Source organism: Panthera leo, chromosome C2, assembly GCF_018350215.1.
Source record: "Panthera leo isolate Ple1 chromosome C2, P.leo_Ple1_pat1.1, whole genome shotgun sequence".
Classification (NCBI taxonomy): Eukaryota; Metazoa; Chordata; class Mammalia; order Carnivora; family Felidae; genus Panthera; species Panthera leo.
In genome coordinates this window covers 145,002,430-145,023,393 of record NC_056687.1, presented here as the reverse complement: position 1 = coordinate 145,023,393, position 20,964 = coordinate 145,002,430, and the positions used below count along the sequence as shown (strand labels likewise).

Below are 20,964 nucleotides of genomic sequence, written 5' to 3'. Positions count from 1 at the left end.
CATGGCGGGCACCATGTTAGGCACCAGAAATACACAGATGAATAAAATCCTAAAGGCTAAGGAAGGTAGCTGAGGGCATATAATATTTTAGAATGACGAATACCATTCTTTTCCCCCCAGGGAAAGAGCATGATGGTGTCAAAGAAAGTTACGGGTGTTGGATTTTGAAGCCACATCCAAGCATTTTATTTTTCTCAAATATGGAAAAGCAAGGAAAGAAGAAAAGTATGGAATGAAATTAGGAAAGGAAGAAAGCATTTTTATACACTTGACTGTGAGATTGTATTTCAAATGGAAGGCAATGAAAAGGGGCAAAATAGGTGGTGTCTCACAAAGAGAAGTTTTACAGGCACCCTGCATTCTTCGCCCACAAACTCTGCCTCCTTCTCCCAAAAGAAAAGGAAGAAAAATATATAGAAGTTACCAAAAGAACCAAAGAAATCCTGGCAGGGTAATTAATGAATGCCAGGCCAGTCACCCATGTGAAAAAATAAAATGTGGCAAGAAATCATGGCTTCGTCAAGAACTTTGAGGTTTTTAGACTGGAAGCAATTTGTACAATGACTATTTTGACCATACAACTTCCTAATCTCAGTTCCCATAAAGTCTGGGTGGGGGCCAACTGGAATGGTTCGTCTCAGCTGCACAGATATCGTCCACAGAGGAAATAAAAGGATTTTAAACATTGGAGTCATTTCCTTTGGTTCTTAGCTCTTTGAGGGAAAAAAAATCCTTTCGGTCAGTGATATCTCCAGCTCAATTCCTGCAGCCTAGCTTAGAAAAATAAGAAAATCTGTTCCCTGAAACACTTTCCAATCAGACAAGTACAGGTCTCAACTCAAAACATTTAAGTTCAATAAAAGACTTTGCTTTGCCAGAGGGTTCTAGGAAGACTAACGCCTTTTTAAGGTTCAGACTGCTCTCTAATGAGTTACATAAAAATCCGCAACCAGTGTAAATGTCAAATGTGAAAGGATGTGTTCAGGAGAGAGACCTGTATAATCAAATCTCGAGTCGCTCCTTTGGAACTGCTGCTGAGGGGTCTCGGCGAAAATAATAGGGCCCATTTATGACACACAGCACAAATGGTAATAGCAAGTTACCTCTCAAGTGGAACCTTAGCAGCTTTGGAATGGTTACCTGAATGTGTTGAGAGCAGAAAAGCAGCACTTTCCAAATATATCCTCCAGCTAAGGACTTTTGGAACTGCTGCAAAGATTATAAAGAAAAGACGGATTGTCAGAATACTCCTCTGCTCATGTATGTGTGTGTGTGTGTATATATATATATTTATATACACATGTGTGTGAATATATATATATATATATATATATATATATATATATATAAAATATATATACACACACACACACACACACACACACACATATATATGTATTCTAAATGCCAAAGCTGGAGACCCAGCACCCACAATATGGCTCACATGCCACAGAATTTGAAATATTAGACAGTGTTTGTCCAAGATCAATCTACAAGGAACAGGAAGTATTTTGGCTGTCCCCACCACTGCTTTTGTTTGGTTTACTTTGTTCTTGTTTTTATTTTCCCGGCAAGGTCCTTGGTATTAATTCTCAACTCTTTGGATCAGTTTCTTGGTGAAAAGGGACTTTACAGCAGCCTGGGACAAATATAAGTGGAAACGTAAATAAACAGAAGTATATCTATATCTTGAGATCAAATCTTCAAGTTTTAAGACTGTCGAGGTTACTTATTCCAGGAATACTTGTGGAGAGGCTTACAGATTTTAATGATTAAATTTAAGAAGGACTCATGCATTATTACAGTCTCTAGATAATGATTTAATTCCAACTGCAATGCCAGGTGAATCAAAATTCTTCTTATTACAACCCACCACATACTGCAGCTAAAGAATAAATTGCTTTTATCAACCCTTCTCAAATGCTCATATCCCAAACTTGGACATATGTGGTACATTTATTTATTAACCAGCGTAATATAACAATGGCAAAGCAGTCCTCCACTTCTTAAATAATCCTGAGGACTATCTGTGGAGAGATAGGGAAGACAATCCTTCCATGAGGTGGATTTTCCCATTTTCTTCTTTCTCTTGCCTTTTATTTTTAATCAATCTGAATGAACAGTTAGAAATTATATGAAAAGGGAAGCCTTTGCTAACTCTATCAGAAACATCCAATGTTTCTGAAACCAAAAAAAAAAAGAAAAAAGAAAAATATTACTACCATAACATAAGAATTTTAATTGCATATAAATTTAAACCAAATGTTACTGGAAAAGTTCACCTTTTACTTTCCAACTTCTGCTCTCCAAGGAATTCCAAACTCAGGAGCACAGTGTCAGCAAAGTGACTCTGAACATGAACAGATATGAAATTTCTGTTTTCAGTTAGTCTTGTGACACATGTGTTTTTATTCTTTCCTAAGACACAGTGGGACCCCTCAACTTTTAAGTCATAATATGAAAATCCCATTTTGTTATTATTCTTATAAACGGTGAAATGATTGAGCAATATTCTCCAAGTAAGGGCAAACTGGGTGTTATTCTTTATATATGATGGTCTTATGAGCAGGGCCCATAATTTCTACTTTTTTTGCCTACCGATTCAAACTCTTTTTCCATGTTTCCCTTTATAACCAACAGCAGACATTAGCAAAGTGTCGGGCTAAATATAGTGTCAAAGTCTTTTGACATGGGATAGTCAGTAGACCAAACACAGAGACTCACAGAGGCACCAGTTCTCAGTAAAAACTGTTTTTCACATACGCTATAACACTAAATATGACAGTCACGCAAAATACCCAAGCACAGAACTAATTTTCTGCTGTCTTCTGTTCACACACAACAATGCATTATTTGAATCACTGTTAAATTTGACAGTCAAACTTATTTTTAGAAACCAATTTTTGACTTTAATCAACTCTCTGTCTCTCTTGACTTTCTCCTTTGTCATTAACCAAAAGGAACCTCTAATTTTTTTCCTAATAAAATGTTTATGAAATACATAGAATAAATCCTGGAACATAGTGGGAGCTCAGTGTCTCGTGGTTCTAAACAAGAGAAATGCATGGTGTCTGCTAATAATTTTTCAGGAAAGAATACAGAGGGTATTCTGGGGTGAGGGGATGGATTGAGTAAAGACCTCTGGGTGGTGTAAGCATGATGTATTGGAGAGAAAGTCACTGACCTGCTTGGCATTAAAGGTAACTGTTGAAACAAAATGAACAATACTGTGGGTTGATCCACATTATGGAGGTTCTTTAAACCCATACTGAGGAATTCAGACTTAATAGAGAATGGAATAACAAGTCACAGACAGGTTTGAACCAGGTAAGGGACATGATTAAGCACTGTTGAAAAAAGGCAATGAATCTGCCAGAGTACCGAGTCCAAATGTTCTTACCAAGAGCTCCTGCTTACTGCAGCTGTTTGATAAATGGCTACAATTTGTCCCAGTTTCTAATCACAACCCAAATCACATACATGATGCTTTCCTGGGACTACATCCATGTAGTGAGAACCTAAGATGTGGTTAAGCCATTCGTTATTTTATTCTTCCAGACATTCCCTGGATAACTATTTCAGGTTTCAAGCATGTGCTAAGCATAAGTGAACCAGGAATGAACAAGATATAGTCTTTAACTGTTTTCCCCTTTTTTTTTAAGAGAGAAAGAACACAGGCACCCACAAGAGTGGGGGGAGGGGGAGAATCCCAAGCAAGCTCCACACTCATCTCACGACCATGAGATCGTGACCGAAGTCAAAATCAAGAGTCAGATGCTTAATTGACTGAACCACCCAGGCACCCCTTTATTTTTTTTCCCTGAAGAACTATATAATTTTTTTAAAATGTTTATTTCTCAGGGGAGGCGGGGGGGGGGAAGGGGCAGAGAGAGGGACACAGAATCCGAAGCAGGCTCTAGGCTCCAGGCCATCAGCACAGAGCCCAACGAGGAGCTCGAACACCCCAACCGCAAGATCATGACCTGAGACAGAGTCGGATGCTTAACTGACTGAGCCACCCAGGCACCCCAGGAAGTATATAATTCTTGCTCTTGATAGGCCCATGACCTAAAAGGAACATGAAAAAGAAAAATCAATGGTCATATCCAGTTTGTTAAGTGCTGGCTGGAATGTTTTGGAGAACAAAGAGTGTTATTAAGGGATACGGAGAAAGATTACTTGAGTCAGCTTGGGCAGGGGCGGGAAGACGGCTCTGAAGACTAAGTGTTTATCAGCTCAGTCTTACAAGTCAAGGAAGAGCACAGAAATGGCACAGGAGAAGGAGGACATACGAGACATTAAGTGGCCAGGCTCTAGCACAAAGCAAACCTGAATCCATATCCCCTATTTGCTATTTTATAGTTGTGGGGACTGAGACAACTTTCTCGTCTCTCACGTCTATAAAATGGGGAGATAATTATAACTGTTTGAAAGAACACTGCCATAGTGCTTCTAAAGCTCTTAGCATAATTTCTGCACATGTACGTGCTCAATAAATGCCAGGCTGTATTATTAGATGGGGGAGGGGTGGTGGTGGATGATGTTTCAAGCAAAGGGAGTAGGTGCCTCAGTGCCTTTACATGGGGCATGTAAACCGGTACGGCTGGACATGTAGAAAGAGATGAGAACTGACCGGGGCCATCAGTGTGGCCACATGTACAGTTGGTCACTGTACATCTACAGGAGTTCTGCTCACAAGGACTACAATGTGAATGTTCCAGCAGTCCCAGGGCTCACATCATCCAAAAACCATACTAGCCTTTGTGTTAGAGACTAGAGGACAGGCCAGATCATGAAAGGCCTTTATTCTATGATAGGTAATTAGAGGTTTTATCAGTTTGTCATCTCATTGCAAATGATACAGACCTCAAAATTGACACACGTGACTGAATTTTAGTGAAGATGTACATCTTTAAGTTTTCTCATTTTTAAATCAATGAGTATTTTTTTCTTTTGCATTTCAATACTGTTAAATTATGCTGACACTGCTCATTTTTGTAGACAGCACAATTCCTCTTTTAAATATGGGGATTCAGAAATCAATATATAATCATATGTAATCTATAATCATAGTTCCATAATTCCTTCAAGTCCTTAGCTTTCTGAATGCACTGTTTTTATAGAATTCTATTCAGGTATTAAATACAATTTTGTAATTTACTTTTATTTATTGATTGATTGATTTTGTTATCCTTTAATGGATTGAGAAATACTAACTAGCCCTTATGATTTGTTAGGCCTTGGTTTTGTAGATATAGTGAAGTGTGTTTACTCCCTTGAGAAAGTCAAAGTCCAGAGAAGACATAAATGTCACCAATAATTATATCTATCAAGCAAAAATATCTTCAGTAGTGGTCAGACATCATGTTTTGACCTAATTGTTACCAGAACATACATAGATTTTTCTTCTTTTCTTTTTCCCAATTAACATCATACTGCACGCTCAAAATAGTATTTCTTTGATAAAAAAATGATACGATTAAGTTTGTTTGCTCAAAGGGTTGGGAAGGTTAGTGACTCTTGAAATGTAGTCATAAAAAAAAAAACACACGTTTGCTTTTAAATGAATCTAATAAAAAAGAGGCATCTCCACTGCCCCTCTAAATTAATTTTTTTTCTTGGTTGAATTCTCATGGGCAAATGATCAATAATTTCACCAATTATCAATAACTTCCACTTTGTTTGGGTTCGTGTTCTATGGCTTAAAAAGATCCTAAGGTTCTGTGCACTTTAAGTGGGCTTCTGCTCCCTGAACCAAGGACACAGTAAGTCTTAGTGACGCACATCTTACCCAGGAGGTCATTTTTTTCCCTGCTGGCTGGGACAGCGCCGACGTATGTGTGGCCTGGATAAAACATCAGTCTAGTTTCTGGCTAAAGAGAGGGAAGCATTTCCTCTCTAAACTTAGAGACCAAGTTTGTACTTCTGGAGTGTATCTGAAGGTCATAGCCTCTGTGTTTCCACATGTGTGCAGTCGGCTAATGAGGGCTGGGAATTCTGAACACAACCATCTACAAATTGTTTAGAGAACAAAGCCCAGATGAAACCATTTGCCACACACAGAGCTTCAGGTAACGTTTTGCCTCTCGAGTTAAATCTGAATGAGAAAGCTTTACGTGCCTTTCCCATTGTTTGTCCAAAAAACTCAAGGAGCTGGCAATGTCAAAGCAAAGTGGTAACCATGGAGGAACATGGATGCCAAGCCCTAAAGGATGTTCTAGTTTCCATTGCATAAGGAATTCATAGCCGCCTATTGATAACAAACTTCAGATTGAAAAGAAATCCAACAAAACATACTTGTGTCCTAAGAGTCACTTAATTTTGATTACAAATATAAAATGGCTGCCTTGCTGTTCCACTACATCCTACAAAAATCCCATCAATGAAAACAGACCAAATGCAGATGACGCTGCTGGAGAAGTAAAATAATTCTCTCAATGGTCCCAGTAATGAGGACTTAGTTATAAGATCAGCATCTGGAAGTAGAACATCACGCCTGAGACACATAATTCTCAGGGACTAGGCAAGAAAGAAATGGGAGTCAGAGTCTAAACATTGTAACAATTCCAAGTCAACACTTGGGCAAGGGATTCTAGAGTGAAGTCAAGGGAGTAAAGCATGTGCCTAAATAGTGCTGTTCATGAAACTAAACACAGATGCTTCAAGTTTCTTTAAAACACAAGGGAATGAAAGACCAGGCAACCTTTGGGTTGGAGTCAGAAGCTTTAAGGCGACTTGGGACAATAGAAAACTATGTGGCTGGGGGAAGAACCTTTTGAGAAAAACCAGATTGAAAAAGGAAAAACTGACACAGGCATGTGTGTGTTTTGCAGCAAGATCTGGTTTGTGGATAACTGCAAAACATTCAAAGCCTTTTTGATCAACCTTTTAGAATCCAAATAAGAAATTAGTTGTTTGTCCCTGGGTTCATCCATCAAGGAGATAATGACCCCAAAACACTGTCCACAGCTAAGTGCAAACTATTTAAAGGAGAGAGGGGAGGCTGCGTAAGTAATTGGGATGGAGTAGACTCTTCAGAGGTCTTAACCTTATCCTCATGAGCAAACACAGGAGGCAAGCCAAACAGAACTTAAATATGATGAAAGAGAGCATTTGCTGTGAAACTCTACCACACAGGCTCCTCAAGGAAGCACACGGCTCATTCTGAACCCCGAGAGGAAGGGGGATTATCAACCACACTTTGTCTTCCTCCCACCGCCCATGATCCTGTGATCTTTTCCCACTTAAAACTGATTAAACTGCTGCTCACTTGAAAGTTAACACAGGTAAAAAGGCTAGACATTTGTCAATATAACTTAAGTGCAAAACTGAAGTTAACAGAAAGCCATACTCAAAATAAAAAAAAAAAATGGAATGAAACAAAACGATCAAACTATTTTCAAAAGACGCCCGTGCTTTCAAGGCACGGTCCGCACACTCTTTTATAGCTATTGTTAGTGACAAAACAGAGCGAAAGCCCCAGTCAGTACTGTGTACAGTGGGATCGAACTGGATGGGTAAAAGATGTTGCGTGTTTTGTTTTCGCTTTTTGTTTTTTTTTCAAACTGTCCACCTTTACACGAAATCAAAACATTGTCCCTGTGTCTACCTGTCATTGATAACATCCAGGACCATGTACTGGAGTCTTACTTATGGGGATTATTTGAAAGTAGGGAGAGCAAATACTGGAGGGCGAGACTTTGACCAACTTGTATTTCAAGGCTGTAGAACGCTGGGAAAGTTCTTCAGCATCTCCAGGTGTGCTTCCTCATCAGCTCAATGGGCACAGCAATAATTCTTGGAGTTATTTGATACCCATGCAAGGAGGCATATGCTGTTGAAACTTGAAGACGTGCATGCCTTCAGGGGCCCCAGCAGGTACATGAGTGAGTGAGGGGAGCTGGTTTTAAGACAATTAACAGTGCTTTAGCTTCTACTAAATGTAAGAAAGGATTCACATCTAAATATTCTGAAGCAGCGTCATAGCTGAACAACATTCCTTTAGACAAATTTACTCTTTCAATGAATGATAGGAATGTTCAAAGAGACTTACAGACTCCAGTCTGCTCAACTACCATTTGACTCAAATTTGACCATTTGAGTTGCACAGCATATTAGTATACATGTATCTTCTGCCCCCATAACCACTGCTTACCATATTTCTGAGGACCCTAAAGCTCATCATCAACTCATCCCCCCAGCTCACTGTGGTAAGTAAGCAGGTCTTTTCTCCTGGGCAAACAAATCAAAGACACCATTCCTGACCCTTACTTTTAGAATGCTTTTTTTGCATTGTTTTGCTTTGTCTTGGTTCTTTGGTGTGTTTATTTGGTTCGCTGATTGATTGGCTGGTCACTAGGTTGGTGGAAAATAGGTTGAGGAGTTTACTTCCATTGCTTAAGGGAATGCAGATGGGAAAGATTAAAATGTGGGCTAAGGCTGATAGGCCTGATAGCCTTTGATGCTACAAAAGGCTACAGTGTAACACAGGTACTAAAAGGCTTCCTCCCCAGAATGATAAACTATGTTCTGGTTTTCCACAGGTCTGTATTTCTCCCAGCTCATGTACCACACTGGTTTTTTATTGTCTACAAAAGGTCCCTTGTAAACTGAAATCACCTTATCTGGAAAGCTATACTCTGTATACTTTAAAGAAAATTTCCTTAACAAGAACAGGGTCGAAGAATTGGCTCTCGTCTAGAAACTTGGGGAAGACATAGAAGAATGATGGGCTGAACGGAACGACATGGAATATAAATAAGATATATCCAGTTGTAATAGGGGTGCCTGGGTGGCTCAGTTGGTTCAACAACTGACTCTCGATCTCGGCTCAGAGATCTTGTGAGTTTGAGTCCAACATCAGGCTCTGTGCTGATGTCATGAAGCCTGCTTGGGATTCCTTTTCTCCTTCTCTCTGTCCCTTCCCTGCTTGTGCGCGTGCTCGCTCTCTCTCTCTCTCACAATAAATAAATAAACGTTAAAAAATATTCAGTTGTATTAATAGTTGACATGAATAGTTCACAATTGGTGGCAATACAATGATACAAAGTATAAATATTATTTTTTTACACAGATTTCAAGTCTATACATACTTTATCAATGCCTGAACTTGATATCAAACCTTTTATTTGATAATTGCATATGCAAAGCTAACTCAGTATGACTTGTCTTACATTATCCTCCCACAGTAGAGAAAAACCACAAAGAACCTGACCACTATCTAAGGCATAACGGCTTCCCTAGGACTTCTTTGGTTTATGTAACATAGTGGATGCTTAGTTACATACCAGTATAGTGATTTCACTTCAAGCTTCTTTAAGTGAAATTACATTTTATTAAATTTACACTTTATGGCAAATCTTTAGATAACGGTTTTTAAAATTCTCTTAGGGATGTAAGTATCTCTTAAATATTTTGCCTCCGTCTCCACACACACAAACACACAGATGTAAGGACATTCATGTGTAACTATGTATATATAATAAATATATAAGTAAATACATTAATATATAATAACATGTATGGGTGTATATCCATTTCACCTGGAGTTATTCTCATTTGATTCAAAACAATGATTAGACGTTGAAATAGAGTTTCATACGAGAAATTTTGGCTTCTTAAGGTTTTCTTTAGTCAGGAAAAAATTTGCAAACCATTTATCTGATAAGGGGTTAATAGCCCAAATATTTAACAAACTCATTCAACTCAGAAACAAAGAACCCTATTAAAAAATGGGCAAAGGATCTGAAAATTTTTTTTCCAAAGAAGACACACAAATGGTCAACAAGTATATGAAAAGATGCTCAGCATCACTAACCATCACAGCAATACAAGCCAAAACCACAATGAGATATCACCTCACACCTGTCAGAACGGCTGTATCAAAAAGATAAGATATAACGAATGCCTATGAGGATGTAGCTAAAAGGAACCCCTATATGTTTTGGGGGGAAATGTAATTTAGTACAGCCATTACGAAAAGTAGCGTGGAGGTTCTTCAAAAACTAAAAACAGAGCTATTGTATGATCTAGCAATCCCTCTTCTGGGTATGTGTCCAAAGGTTATGAAACCAGCACCTCAAAGAGACAACTGCAACCCATGTTCATTGCGGCATTATTCACAATAGCCAAAATATGAAAAATACCTTAAGTGTTCATCAACAAATGAATAAAGAAATTGTAGTATATAAATACAATGGAATATTATTCAGCCTTAAAAATAGAAGACATCTTGCCATTTGTAACAACATAGATGAATCTGGAGGACATTATGCTGAATGAAATAAGCTAGCCACACAAAGAAAAAGCAAAGAAAACAATGATCTCACTTGTATGAGGAATCTAAAAACGCCAAATATTTAGGGGCAGAGAGCGATTATCAGAGACAAAACATTGGGGGAAATGGGAGATGTTTGTCTAAGGGTACAAAGCGGCTGCTGTGTAGGAAGAATGTGTCTAGAGATCTAATGTACAGCATAATGATCATAGTTAATACAGTACTGAATATTGGAAAATTTGTAAGTAGACTTCAGATGATGTCTTCACACACACACACAAAATTACTATGTGAGGAGATGATATGTTAATTAGCTTGACATAGTAATTGGTTTACTACATATAGGTCAAATCATCATAGTGTCAAATGAATATATACACTTTTTATTTTGAAAAATAAAATTAAGGGCACCTGGATGGCTCAGTCAGTTAAGCGTCTAACTTTGGCTCAGCTCCTGATCTCACGATTCATGAGTTTGAGCCCGGGGTCAGGCTCTCTGCTGTCAGCACAGAGCCCACTTTGAATCCTTGGTCTCCCTCTCTCTCTGCCCCTCCCGCATCTCAAAAATTAATATTTAAAAAAATAATAATAAAATGGAAAAAGTTTCCTCTAGTCAAATCAGTAGCGATTTCATCATCTGTTTTTAATGAAAATATACAGAATTAGCCATAATTTCTTTAAATGTGATATATGAAATTAAAGATTTTCCGATCCTTAACCCCTTGTCACTCAAAAATACCTCATGAAATCCCTTGAGAAACTTTTTAATAGTATTGTTTTAAAAAGCCTCTAAATTCACCTCACAAAATTCCCTTTTTGAGAAAAACATTTTTCCTTTCATTCATTCCTTCAATGATAAGGTATATTCCACTTCACTTATCTATTGTAATAGAAGTACCCCAAAGACATAAATTCCAAGGTGCCTCAGAGTATGTTTCTCTTGGAATTTTATCACGCGACTTCAGTACAGTCTCAAATGTGGTTATTTTCCACATCATCCTTAAGCCCAAAGCTCAGTATGTTCTTTAACATTGCTTCCCTCAAATCTTTTGTTTCAGCTCCTGCTTTTCACATAGTGGACAAGCCCTGAGAATGTAAACAGCTGTGATATCAGCAACATCTTATTATTTCTTCTTGAGAGAAACTGTATCTTTGTCAGTATCATAGGGAGGTATTCCAAAGATGCTTCGTGAACACAGGTTTCTTCCAAAGGGCTGATGTAAGCTGAATGGCCAATAGGTCTACCTGGATGTCTAGTAATTAAAATGAGCTGCCCTTTTCCTAAGAGAAGTAGTTCAAATTAAACGCAGACCCGGCCTTTTCCCTCATTCCACAGCACGGGAGGAAAAGACGCCAGTGTTTAAAATGATCCTATGAAGTAGAGACATTGTATCACCAACATTTTACAGATAAAGAGACATTTGAGCTGACTTAGAGCCACTCGCAGAACCGTAATAAATGATACATTCATCTTTCAAATTCAATTTGCGTTTTTAGAGTTTTAGGATTTTTTTTTAGCCATATGCATAAGTTTTTCTCTTTCATACCCCAGGGTTCTCATTTCTTTACTAAAGGAGAGAGAAAAAATAGCTATTTTAATAGCAACATGAATAACCAATGAGTCAATAAGAACAGTGACAAGGACCAAGTCAGATGATGATTAACCTTACCCTAAATTAAATATGCCTTCACTGTGACTTCAAAACTAAGAAAGCAAGAATCTTTAGGCTTTCTTTTTCTTTACCTCTGAACTTGTAACATGATGGAGTGAACAACATAACAAAGGGTAAATAAAGAACCTATTTTTTTCAGGGTTTTTTTTCAGAACCTATTCAACTCAGAATGAATTCCACCACCTGCTACTGTGTCAGAATGTGTTTGTCCTCAAAGACATACGGTTTGTAGGCCTTGAAAAATCCTAAGGACTATCATATAGCCACTACCAAAATGTATGAAAGAAACATCCTTTAAGTACTTACACTTTCTGCTATGAACACACTTTCTGCTATGAACAAAGCCAGGCTCAATAAATATGTGTTAATTCACAAAATACACATTCCTTGAACATTTTAAAGGTACTCAGAATGGCATTAAATTATGTAAGATATGTAGCAGCTCTGGACAGTATGGTTCAATGAGAAGAAATCCAAGTCCAAAGCCACAAGAAAACTTACCTGATGTACCAGATCCATTACAAACATGGTTCCCCATAACTGTGAAAAATACTTTTTTCATTGTAAGGTAACTTCATTTGACAACTGAGGAAACGGATGTTTAGAAATGTTATGTAACTTGTCCATGAGAACTAAAATTACTACTTGGAGATTTTCTCAGTATATACCTTTGGAAATATATTTGGAAAATCCCTCAAGAACTAAGTGGGGTTTCTTTTGGAAGACCTACGTATTTTGAAATCCTATATTTATTTATACGGTATTACAGGCTTACATTTATTTTAATAAACTGGACAAACACATATATTTTCCATTATAGATTATATTTTGCACATTATTTAAAATATATTACCATTTTTTATTTTCCATATCCTTAGGAAATCATTGAATGAAAACAGAAATTCAAATAAGAGATAATTCCACCTCACAAAATAAATATTCTCAGTTAAAATGCTTAATTTTAAAGAGTAACTCTAGGAAATTTGTGTATGGGTATGCCTTTGGTACCCCTGTTTTTTTTTTTCTTTCAGAACTATAGAACATATACCCCTCCATGTTTATTCTTTCCATTGATGCAACATCAAAGGCTCTCAAAGAGAAAGTCTCTGGAATCTAAGTAACTACTCTGAACTGTACTATTTCCTCAATAACTTAGCAACAGAAAATAAGTCCTGTGAGAACCCTGAGGAGTTTTATAATCTAGACTATAATTGTAAAAACAAGAGTGATTAGATTGCATAAGATCTTTGACTCCAGATTTTGCTTGGAGGTGATAGTATTGTAAAGTGTTTAAGTAGGAGGCAAAGAGTCTGCTGAGGACTTCTTGAGAAGGTTAACTGAGGAAGAAATAACTGACACAGACTAGCAGAGGTAAAAAAAAAAAAGAGAGAGTATTTTATGTTATTAACAAAAGTCGATTTCTAAACATAGGGAATGAAACACAGAAGCAGGAAAGCAAATAGAATATCTGAACAAAAGGATTTCTGTTAAGTTAAAAAGTATGGATTAGTAAAAGTCAAGTTCAGGCTATGGGAGGAAGCAATAGGACTGCACCATTTTACACTGAAGCCATTTTAAACTTCACAAAAAAATGTTACTTTTTTTTTGCCAATAATGTCATTTCTGCATGTGCAAAAAATTAGGAAAGTAGGTTATAGTATTAAATGCTGCCAAAAATAATTTTATACTTAAAACAGCAGGATTACCCACTGTATCTAGTATCTGTGGGTAGTTTTACTTTTGCCTACTATGTATATTAACAGTGATTACAAGCAAATGCTGAGTAAATAGATAGCTATAAAAGACCTTTGAAGAAACGTGTAGTTGTATGACTCCCAAATATAAGATAAATATATATTTTTCTTTACATTATTTCAAAGACTTCTTACACAGAATAACAATAATAATAATAATAATAATAATAATAATAATAATAAAGAACTCTCTAAAATATTTAACCTGTTGAATTGAAAATGACAGGATTGGAAGGATTATTTTTAATAGGAGAAAACATCTTTACTTTTGTTGTCTACATGAGCTAGAGACAACAAATGGAGACCATTTACCTTCAAAGAAGTTATTCTTTCCAAACTATGGCTGTAACACTATAAAAATGAGGATTTTCTCAAAAGAGGTCCAGGACGAAAATGTCACGTAAAATGTACCTACAGGGTGATTCTAAGTAAACTTGAGGTACTGACTGAAGTTAGTAAAGTTTCTACACAAACCAACCTTTTCTGAAATGAAAATAAAAGTCACCATCAATACCAAATGAATGTTTATATATATTGTCAATACCAATATATGTTTATATATAGATTACCTGTGATTGGTAGTAAAATTAATACTGGAATAAATTAAACGTCACAAAAGCAGCTCAGGGAAATATCACACATTTCATTTTCCAAAGGGAAATTCAGTTGTCTAAATACAGCTGATTTTGTCTTTTTTTTTTTTTTTTTGTAACCTAATCCTATTATTTGAAAATTGAATAAATGTGTTTTTCAAGTCATTTTGCTTCATGGGCTTCCTGCTCAGTAGACTGTGAGCCCACCTAGGGGAGGTGCCTATTCCTCTCAAAATGTAATTCCTTAGTCTCATAAATTTCACAGAACATTTATTTTAGTTTGCACTGATTTGTGGAGATAACAGGTACTAGAAATGAGGCTTTCCATAGTGTTTAGTTTCTTCCTTTACTTGTTTGTTTCTATGTGGACAAGCCCAGGGTAGGTACGCTATTTTCTGGAAAGCAAATAGTTCCACTTACACATATACCTTCTACCCAGGTGCATGTCCATAGGCAGAGGCCGCCTCATACCCTAAAATGACTTTACACAAAAATATGACAATATATAATATCTCCTCCTTTCTCCAGGTTCATCGGATTTAATACAGAAATCCATACTTCCCTCACTTGCTATGTAAAAACTCCCTGCCAGTGAATAAGTAAATGATAAATAAATTGAATATTTCCAAATCTGTCCAAGAATATGGCCTTATACTTATTAGTTACATAGAAATGTGTTTTTTTTAATGTGTAACACAGCCATGAATCTTGAACTGCCAAATGGATTCATTCACACCCCTCCTTGAAACCATTTAAGACGGTTCTATCCCTCTCTATAAAATTAGCAGAGCATGCAGAATTATTTTTCTTACACAAAAAATAACAATTTATGATTCCATTTAATAAAGAATGAATGATGTCCTCCATGGGTGAGTTCAGAACTTTTAGATACTTGTCTTCAACTTTGATTTTAAGGGCCCAATGAAATGTTAAAGGCAACATAAGCTTCCATAAACATAATTCAACCAGCTTGTGACAACAAAGGCAGAAGGGAGTATTTCAAACTCTTAGAAGTTGGTGTGCTTGGCACAGGCTAACTACACTTATATCCTATGGCTATTAGGCCTGGAAACTTTCTATGGAATATCCATTACTCATTCCCTCTGCTCTGAACACATAGCCTGTCAGAAAAATGGTGTGGGGAGGGGTTCAGAGGAAACCAAACTTAAAAAGCAGGAAAAGGCAGAGACAAGTAAATTCATTGAAGATTTACACCATGTTTTCAATGGCTTCCTTCATTTAATTTTCCCTGACTTTTTAAATTAGCAAATATACTTGACCCGGAGGGAAACACAGGGAGGAAAACAGAAAAACAAACAAACAAATAAACAAACAAACAAAGCTCCGCAAATCTCTGTGACTTGTACAATAGCTCTTATTTGGTCCTTGCATTTGAGTATCTGAATGAACTGTGGTCTGCTTTTCATTACTCTCCATCTGGAGCTGTTGCCTGCTTTGTTCAGCAATTTCTGGTCATTTTGGCCTGACGGTGACTGTTGTGTTTTATGTTGCCATATTTTACAGAATGAAAGCTGCCACAGCCACCACCCAAGAAAGAACAATCTTGAAAACGAGAGGTTATGTTGAAAGGGTTCTCCTTGACCCCTTCTGGAATAGAGAGTAAGCACGATTCTCTGGGCCTGCCTACTGTTTTGTAACTTCAGGGTGTGAGTAGGATACAAGTAGGGAACAAAAGCCTTTCTTTCAGATACTAAGATAGGGTAAGCATCTAACATTGGGCTAATACATCAAGGTTCATTTGGATGCTTTTTCTTTTCATCTCCAAGGAGACTGGGGCATTTACTTCCTCACACCCCACTAAATACTAACTTGCATGTAAATATGCTGCTTGTGTAACAGCTCGTGAAAAATTGAACTCATATCATATCTTTAAAAGCAAAAATAAATAAATCCTGTCTTCCTAATATTTGGTTTTAATTGCATAGCCTTAGTCTGGAGGCAAAGTTGCAAATGATTCGGAAGGAAGTGTCTCAGAGAAGACCAAATCCAATTTGCATTCTCTAATGACAAGCTCCATGCTGTCAGTGATTTTGTTTGAAAAAGCCACCTCATCCTTTCCATCTCCTTCCTTGAGAAAGCCATGGTCAAGAAGAACTCAATTTCTGCCCATTATGAAAAACAAAAACAAAAACAAAAACAAAAACCATAGCATTCTCTCCCAATCCATTGCTATTATTATCTGACATTATTTTACAAAAAACAAAGAAACATATAATCGTAGGCTACTAGTAATTCACAAAAAGAACTATCAAATATATATAACTGAAACCAGATCATTGTTTCCAAGAGTTGTTTTTTGTTTGTTTTGTTTGTTTTGCCTGAAAAGGCAACAAATTTGGAGAAACATAAAATAATAATCTATCACCCATATTCCCACCACCTTAAGACATTTTTTTTTTACTATTTCTAGTATTTCATACCACAGCTGACACCAGGTATTGTTGAGTGCTATCCATGTATACCTCATTTAATCATCAACTCAGGCCCTATTATTATCATCATTTTATAGATTGGGAATTGAGGCACCCAGCAAAGTTGAGTCATTTACCACAGGTGGCACAGCTACTAAGGGGAGAGGCGGTGTTCAAAGCAGGCCCTGGCTTCCCCACAGACATAAAGATAAGGAATACTTAGGTCTCAAATATTTACTTAGCTCCATATTTATTTTACACATTATTTTGTATTCCTCCATATTCATGTAACTTCCTATAATCAATATGTTCATAATCTGACATAGTTTAAGTCTTCTTTCCTATCATTGTAATGCTTGGATAAGTTGTATGTGCTCCATAAGCTAGAATTGGGAGGTTGCCTATATTTGTCCCAAGATAGAGAATGAAAGAGGGCCAAGCACGTGCATATTTATACATTCTTTAAAAATCTGTTTGAATACAATATGTGGGACAACAGTCTCCTTGTAATTACTAGTATCAATAATATTCCCTTTATTGTTCTTTCAACACTGACTTTTTAAAAAAGACTCTACCGGGGCGCCAGGGTGGCTCAGTCAGTTAAGCGTCCGACTTCGGCTCAGGTCATGATCTCGCGGTCCGTGGGTTCGAGCCCCGCGTCGGGCTCTGTGCTGACAGCTCAGAGCCTGGAGCCTGTTTCAGATTCTGTGTCTCCCTCTCTCTGACCCTCCCCCATTCATGCTCTGTCTCTCTCTGTCTCAAAAATAAATAAACGTTAAAAAAAAATTAAAAAAAAAAAAGACTCTACCAATTTCAGATGATACCAGTAAAGACGGGTGAACCAGGCACACAGGAAGCAGCACTGGATGGCCTGCGTGAAATGACCTCAGCTTCCTGAGTGCATATAAGCTATCATTACTTTCATTTGCACGCTCCCAATTGTTTCCTAACTCACCCTGAGGACACTGCTCCTTTGTAGCCCTCTCGACTTTTCTTTTTCCTTCTAATACCTATTCTCCCAGTGGACTATAGTGAGGAGTCCTCCTTGCTCCTATGGCCATCTGGTTTCCCTCCTACCTACATCTCCAGTTTAGAATCCTTCATCACAAAATTTTATAACCAGTGAATCTTCATTTTCACAATGGTCTACAGATGCCCAGTATCATTGCTCACACCTTCTGGTTTACTTTCCCCAAAACTATGCCTGCTTCAATTCTTGGCGATTTCAATAAATATTTAGATGGTTGTTTCAACATCTCATTTATTCAGTTCTCTGAACTGCTCAACGACGTCACATCTTCCTCCCAACCTCAGAAATGTTCTCCCACGTTATCATTAACAACTATAAATAATTTTCCATAAATATAATTGCTGCCTCTTCCCAACTGCATGTAGTTTATCCAGGTGACCATTTCAAGGGCCAGAAAGGAATACTCTAAATAGGACTCAGAATACCATTAAAATAGTATTTTTCCTTAAACATGAAAGTGACAGTAGTATCTTTCTGACCATGAGTGCTTAACTTTTAGGATACCCACCTCCACGTGCTTGATGAAGGTTGTAATTCAGAATCCCTACTGTTAACCCACAGACTCCAAATGCTGAGGCCAGAAAAGGCAACTGGAGACCTCTATCCATATTATGTATAATGACCATATATTAACTCCACCTTTTTCACACCACCCTCAAGGCAAAAGGTCTAATAGCCCTCTGCCCTCCCATGAAGTCATCTTTAGCTGCCCTTTTATTAAATGATCTTCCCAGGTGGTTCCATGGTCCCCCTCTTCCTTCCTTCCTTTCTCTCCCCTTTTCCTCCCTACTTCCCTCCCTCTTTCCCTCCCTACTTCCCTCCCTCCTTCATCTCCTTCTGTATTTATTAGTGCTTATTATGAGACCAGGAGTCCCCAAACTACTTTTTAAATGCATATCACAATGAATAAAAATATTTTGTATCAGCAAACCCAAAATTTACATATTTATATGTGTAAAACATATGCACTTGTAAAATTAACTAATATGTTCTACACCACACAGAGAAAGTTGATAGAAAAACAAAGAGAGACATATTCTAACATTTCCTTCTAGCATCCCCAGTTGAGAGTTTAGCATTGCTCTACAGCACCTCACTTTGAAGATAAGCTTTCTAGATTACACAGGTCCTGTCTTCATTGAGTTTAAGTTTCCTTGGAGGAAGAGACAGAGAATGAGGGAAAAAGAATTAAATAAGTAGTTACAAGAAAATGTGGATAGGGGTGTTAGGAGTTTCCATTCTAGTTATGGGTCTGCTCAATTACATTCTGAAACTCTTTCTCTCAAACACAGACCTTTCCCATGCCCATCCATTCTGACTTGCCTTTATAAACTTTATTCCCCCAAAAGGAATCTCCACCTCCTCCTCTCACAGTTTTTTATGTATATCTCCATTACAGATACCTCTGTTATACTTTCAGTTACTTTAGGCTGATACACTCACTCTAATAAGTATGTTACGATTCGTTTCTTCGTTTTCTTTTTGGTTTCCTTTTCAAATTGAACTATTAGATGACAGAAACTATATCTTATTATTTTTTGTCTTGTAGTACCTAAGCACCTAGCACATTTGTGACTTTACGGGAGACGTGGAATGCTGTTTGTTTGTTTGCTTTTTAATTGCTGAATAGAACCTGAATACTGTCACCCAGATAGGCTGGGAAATATCTTCAGTGTATGAGTGCCTATTCCTAAAACATATGCACATTATATCTGTATGTGAAATAGGGGCAGTGTTTAGAATGATCGTGGCTCTACCATACTTCTGGTATTATAAGAAAGACTGGATTACAGGAACAACAAATAACATATGTTACAAGAAGCATTCCAATTTCCTAGTAAGAACTGAGTCATGTGAGAGAGACCATACAGATTTCACAAATAATATAAAATGCAACTCATGAAAGAGTATGGGATTCCCAGACATGAGGAGACATGAGTCACAGATATAGTCAAATAACTTCAGAAATGTTTGCAGGGGGGAAAAAAAGCCTTAATAAGATACCAACTCAGATCCCAAGAGATGCTGACAGCAGAAGCTTAGACACAATGGGCCCATCAGTAAATTCATTCCTAGTCAACCAGTGTCACTAAAGCTTTAAGGAACAGATAAATTAAAACGTGCTTTGCATGGGGAAGTTCTCCCCAGAGTTCCTCATTTTTATATAGGAAATCAATTTGCATCACTGATGATATCATTCAAACCAGACAACCCCAAGTTGTTAAGAGGTAATTTAGTTTTACGCTGAAGCAATTTGATACTTGTTCTGATTTGTGATTTTCATTTTGTTTGTTAATGAAAAAAATTAATGAACAATGTTACTAGAAATACAACTCATCAAAGCCTTGGCATTATTAAAGAGGTTTGCCATATTCTGTACATCGTGATCATTGCGCAGCTGGTATCTGGACTTCTGCCTTAAAGGAGACATCGATGGAACAGGCTAGGCAAGAGCCCAGGGTATAGATGCCCTTACACATACCTTTGCACTGATTTGTGTTTTTGTCCAGAATTGCCTTTGTGGATACAATTTTTCCATACCTGACAAAGAGAGAGAGAGAGAGAGAGAAATTCCACGTTATTATAGCCCAATGAAGACGCTTAAAATACCTTAAAGAACGTCGGTGCACACACAATTGAGCAGGAATAAACCAAGAAAACAAGCACTGTACTCCCATTTCACACCTGGATGATCACTTTTCACCAGTTCTCCTTTATAACTTGAGAATGTGCTTCCCTACGTAATCACTGGGTTGAGCCTTCAAAAATAAACCTGTCAGCCTGTCATAGGTGGCTGAAAGGGGGTTGTATGTGATTGTGATCAAAGTAAATCACACTGTGGATTGCTGCAGAAAAGCACAGACCTTGGCCCCAGCTTGAACAGGGCTTACATCCAGCTCTGGCACTCACCTAGCGTTGTAACACTGAGCAGTTTAACACAACTTCTCCAAACTGTTTTTTGTTTTTTTTTCATCTGTAAAAATGAGAATTGTAATACTTCCCTTTCAGGATTTGGGAGAGGGTTAAATTGAAAGATTAAGAGTTTCTAGCAGTGCTCCTAAGATAAATAGGATTTTTTTTTTGTTACTAAACATATATAGTGTGAGTTGAGATTAAAGACTGAATTTTGAATTCTCAATACCTGCCACCATATGTAATAGGAGCTCAATAAATGTTTGCTATAAACAAATGAATGATACAGGTAA

General features: G+C 37.3%; 1 protein-coding gene across 8 annotated transcripts in view; it reads right to left on the bottom strand.

Annotated features, from left to right (window-relative positions):
* The window catches only part of RBMS3 (RNA binding motif single stranded interacting protein 3), a 702,269-nt gene that overhangs the window by 481,159 nt on the left and 200,146 nt on the right, over window positions 1-20,964 (bottom strand). For all 8 annotated transcript variants that reach the window (XM_042955148.1, XM_042955152.1, XM_042955154.1 and 5 more), the window contains exon 3: window positions 20,241-20,299. In XM_042955148.1, coding sequence (XP_042811082.1) covers window positions 20,241-20,299 — 59 coding nt within the window. The remainder of the gene's footprint in view (window positions 1-20,240; window positions 20,300-20,964) is intronic.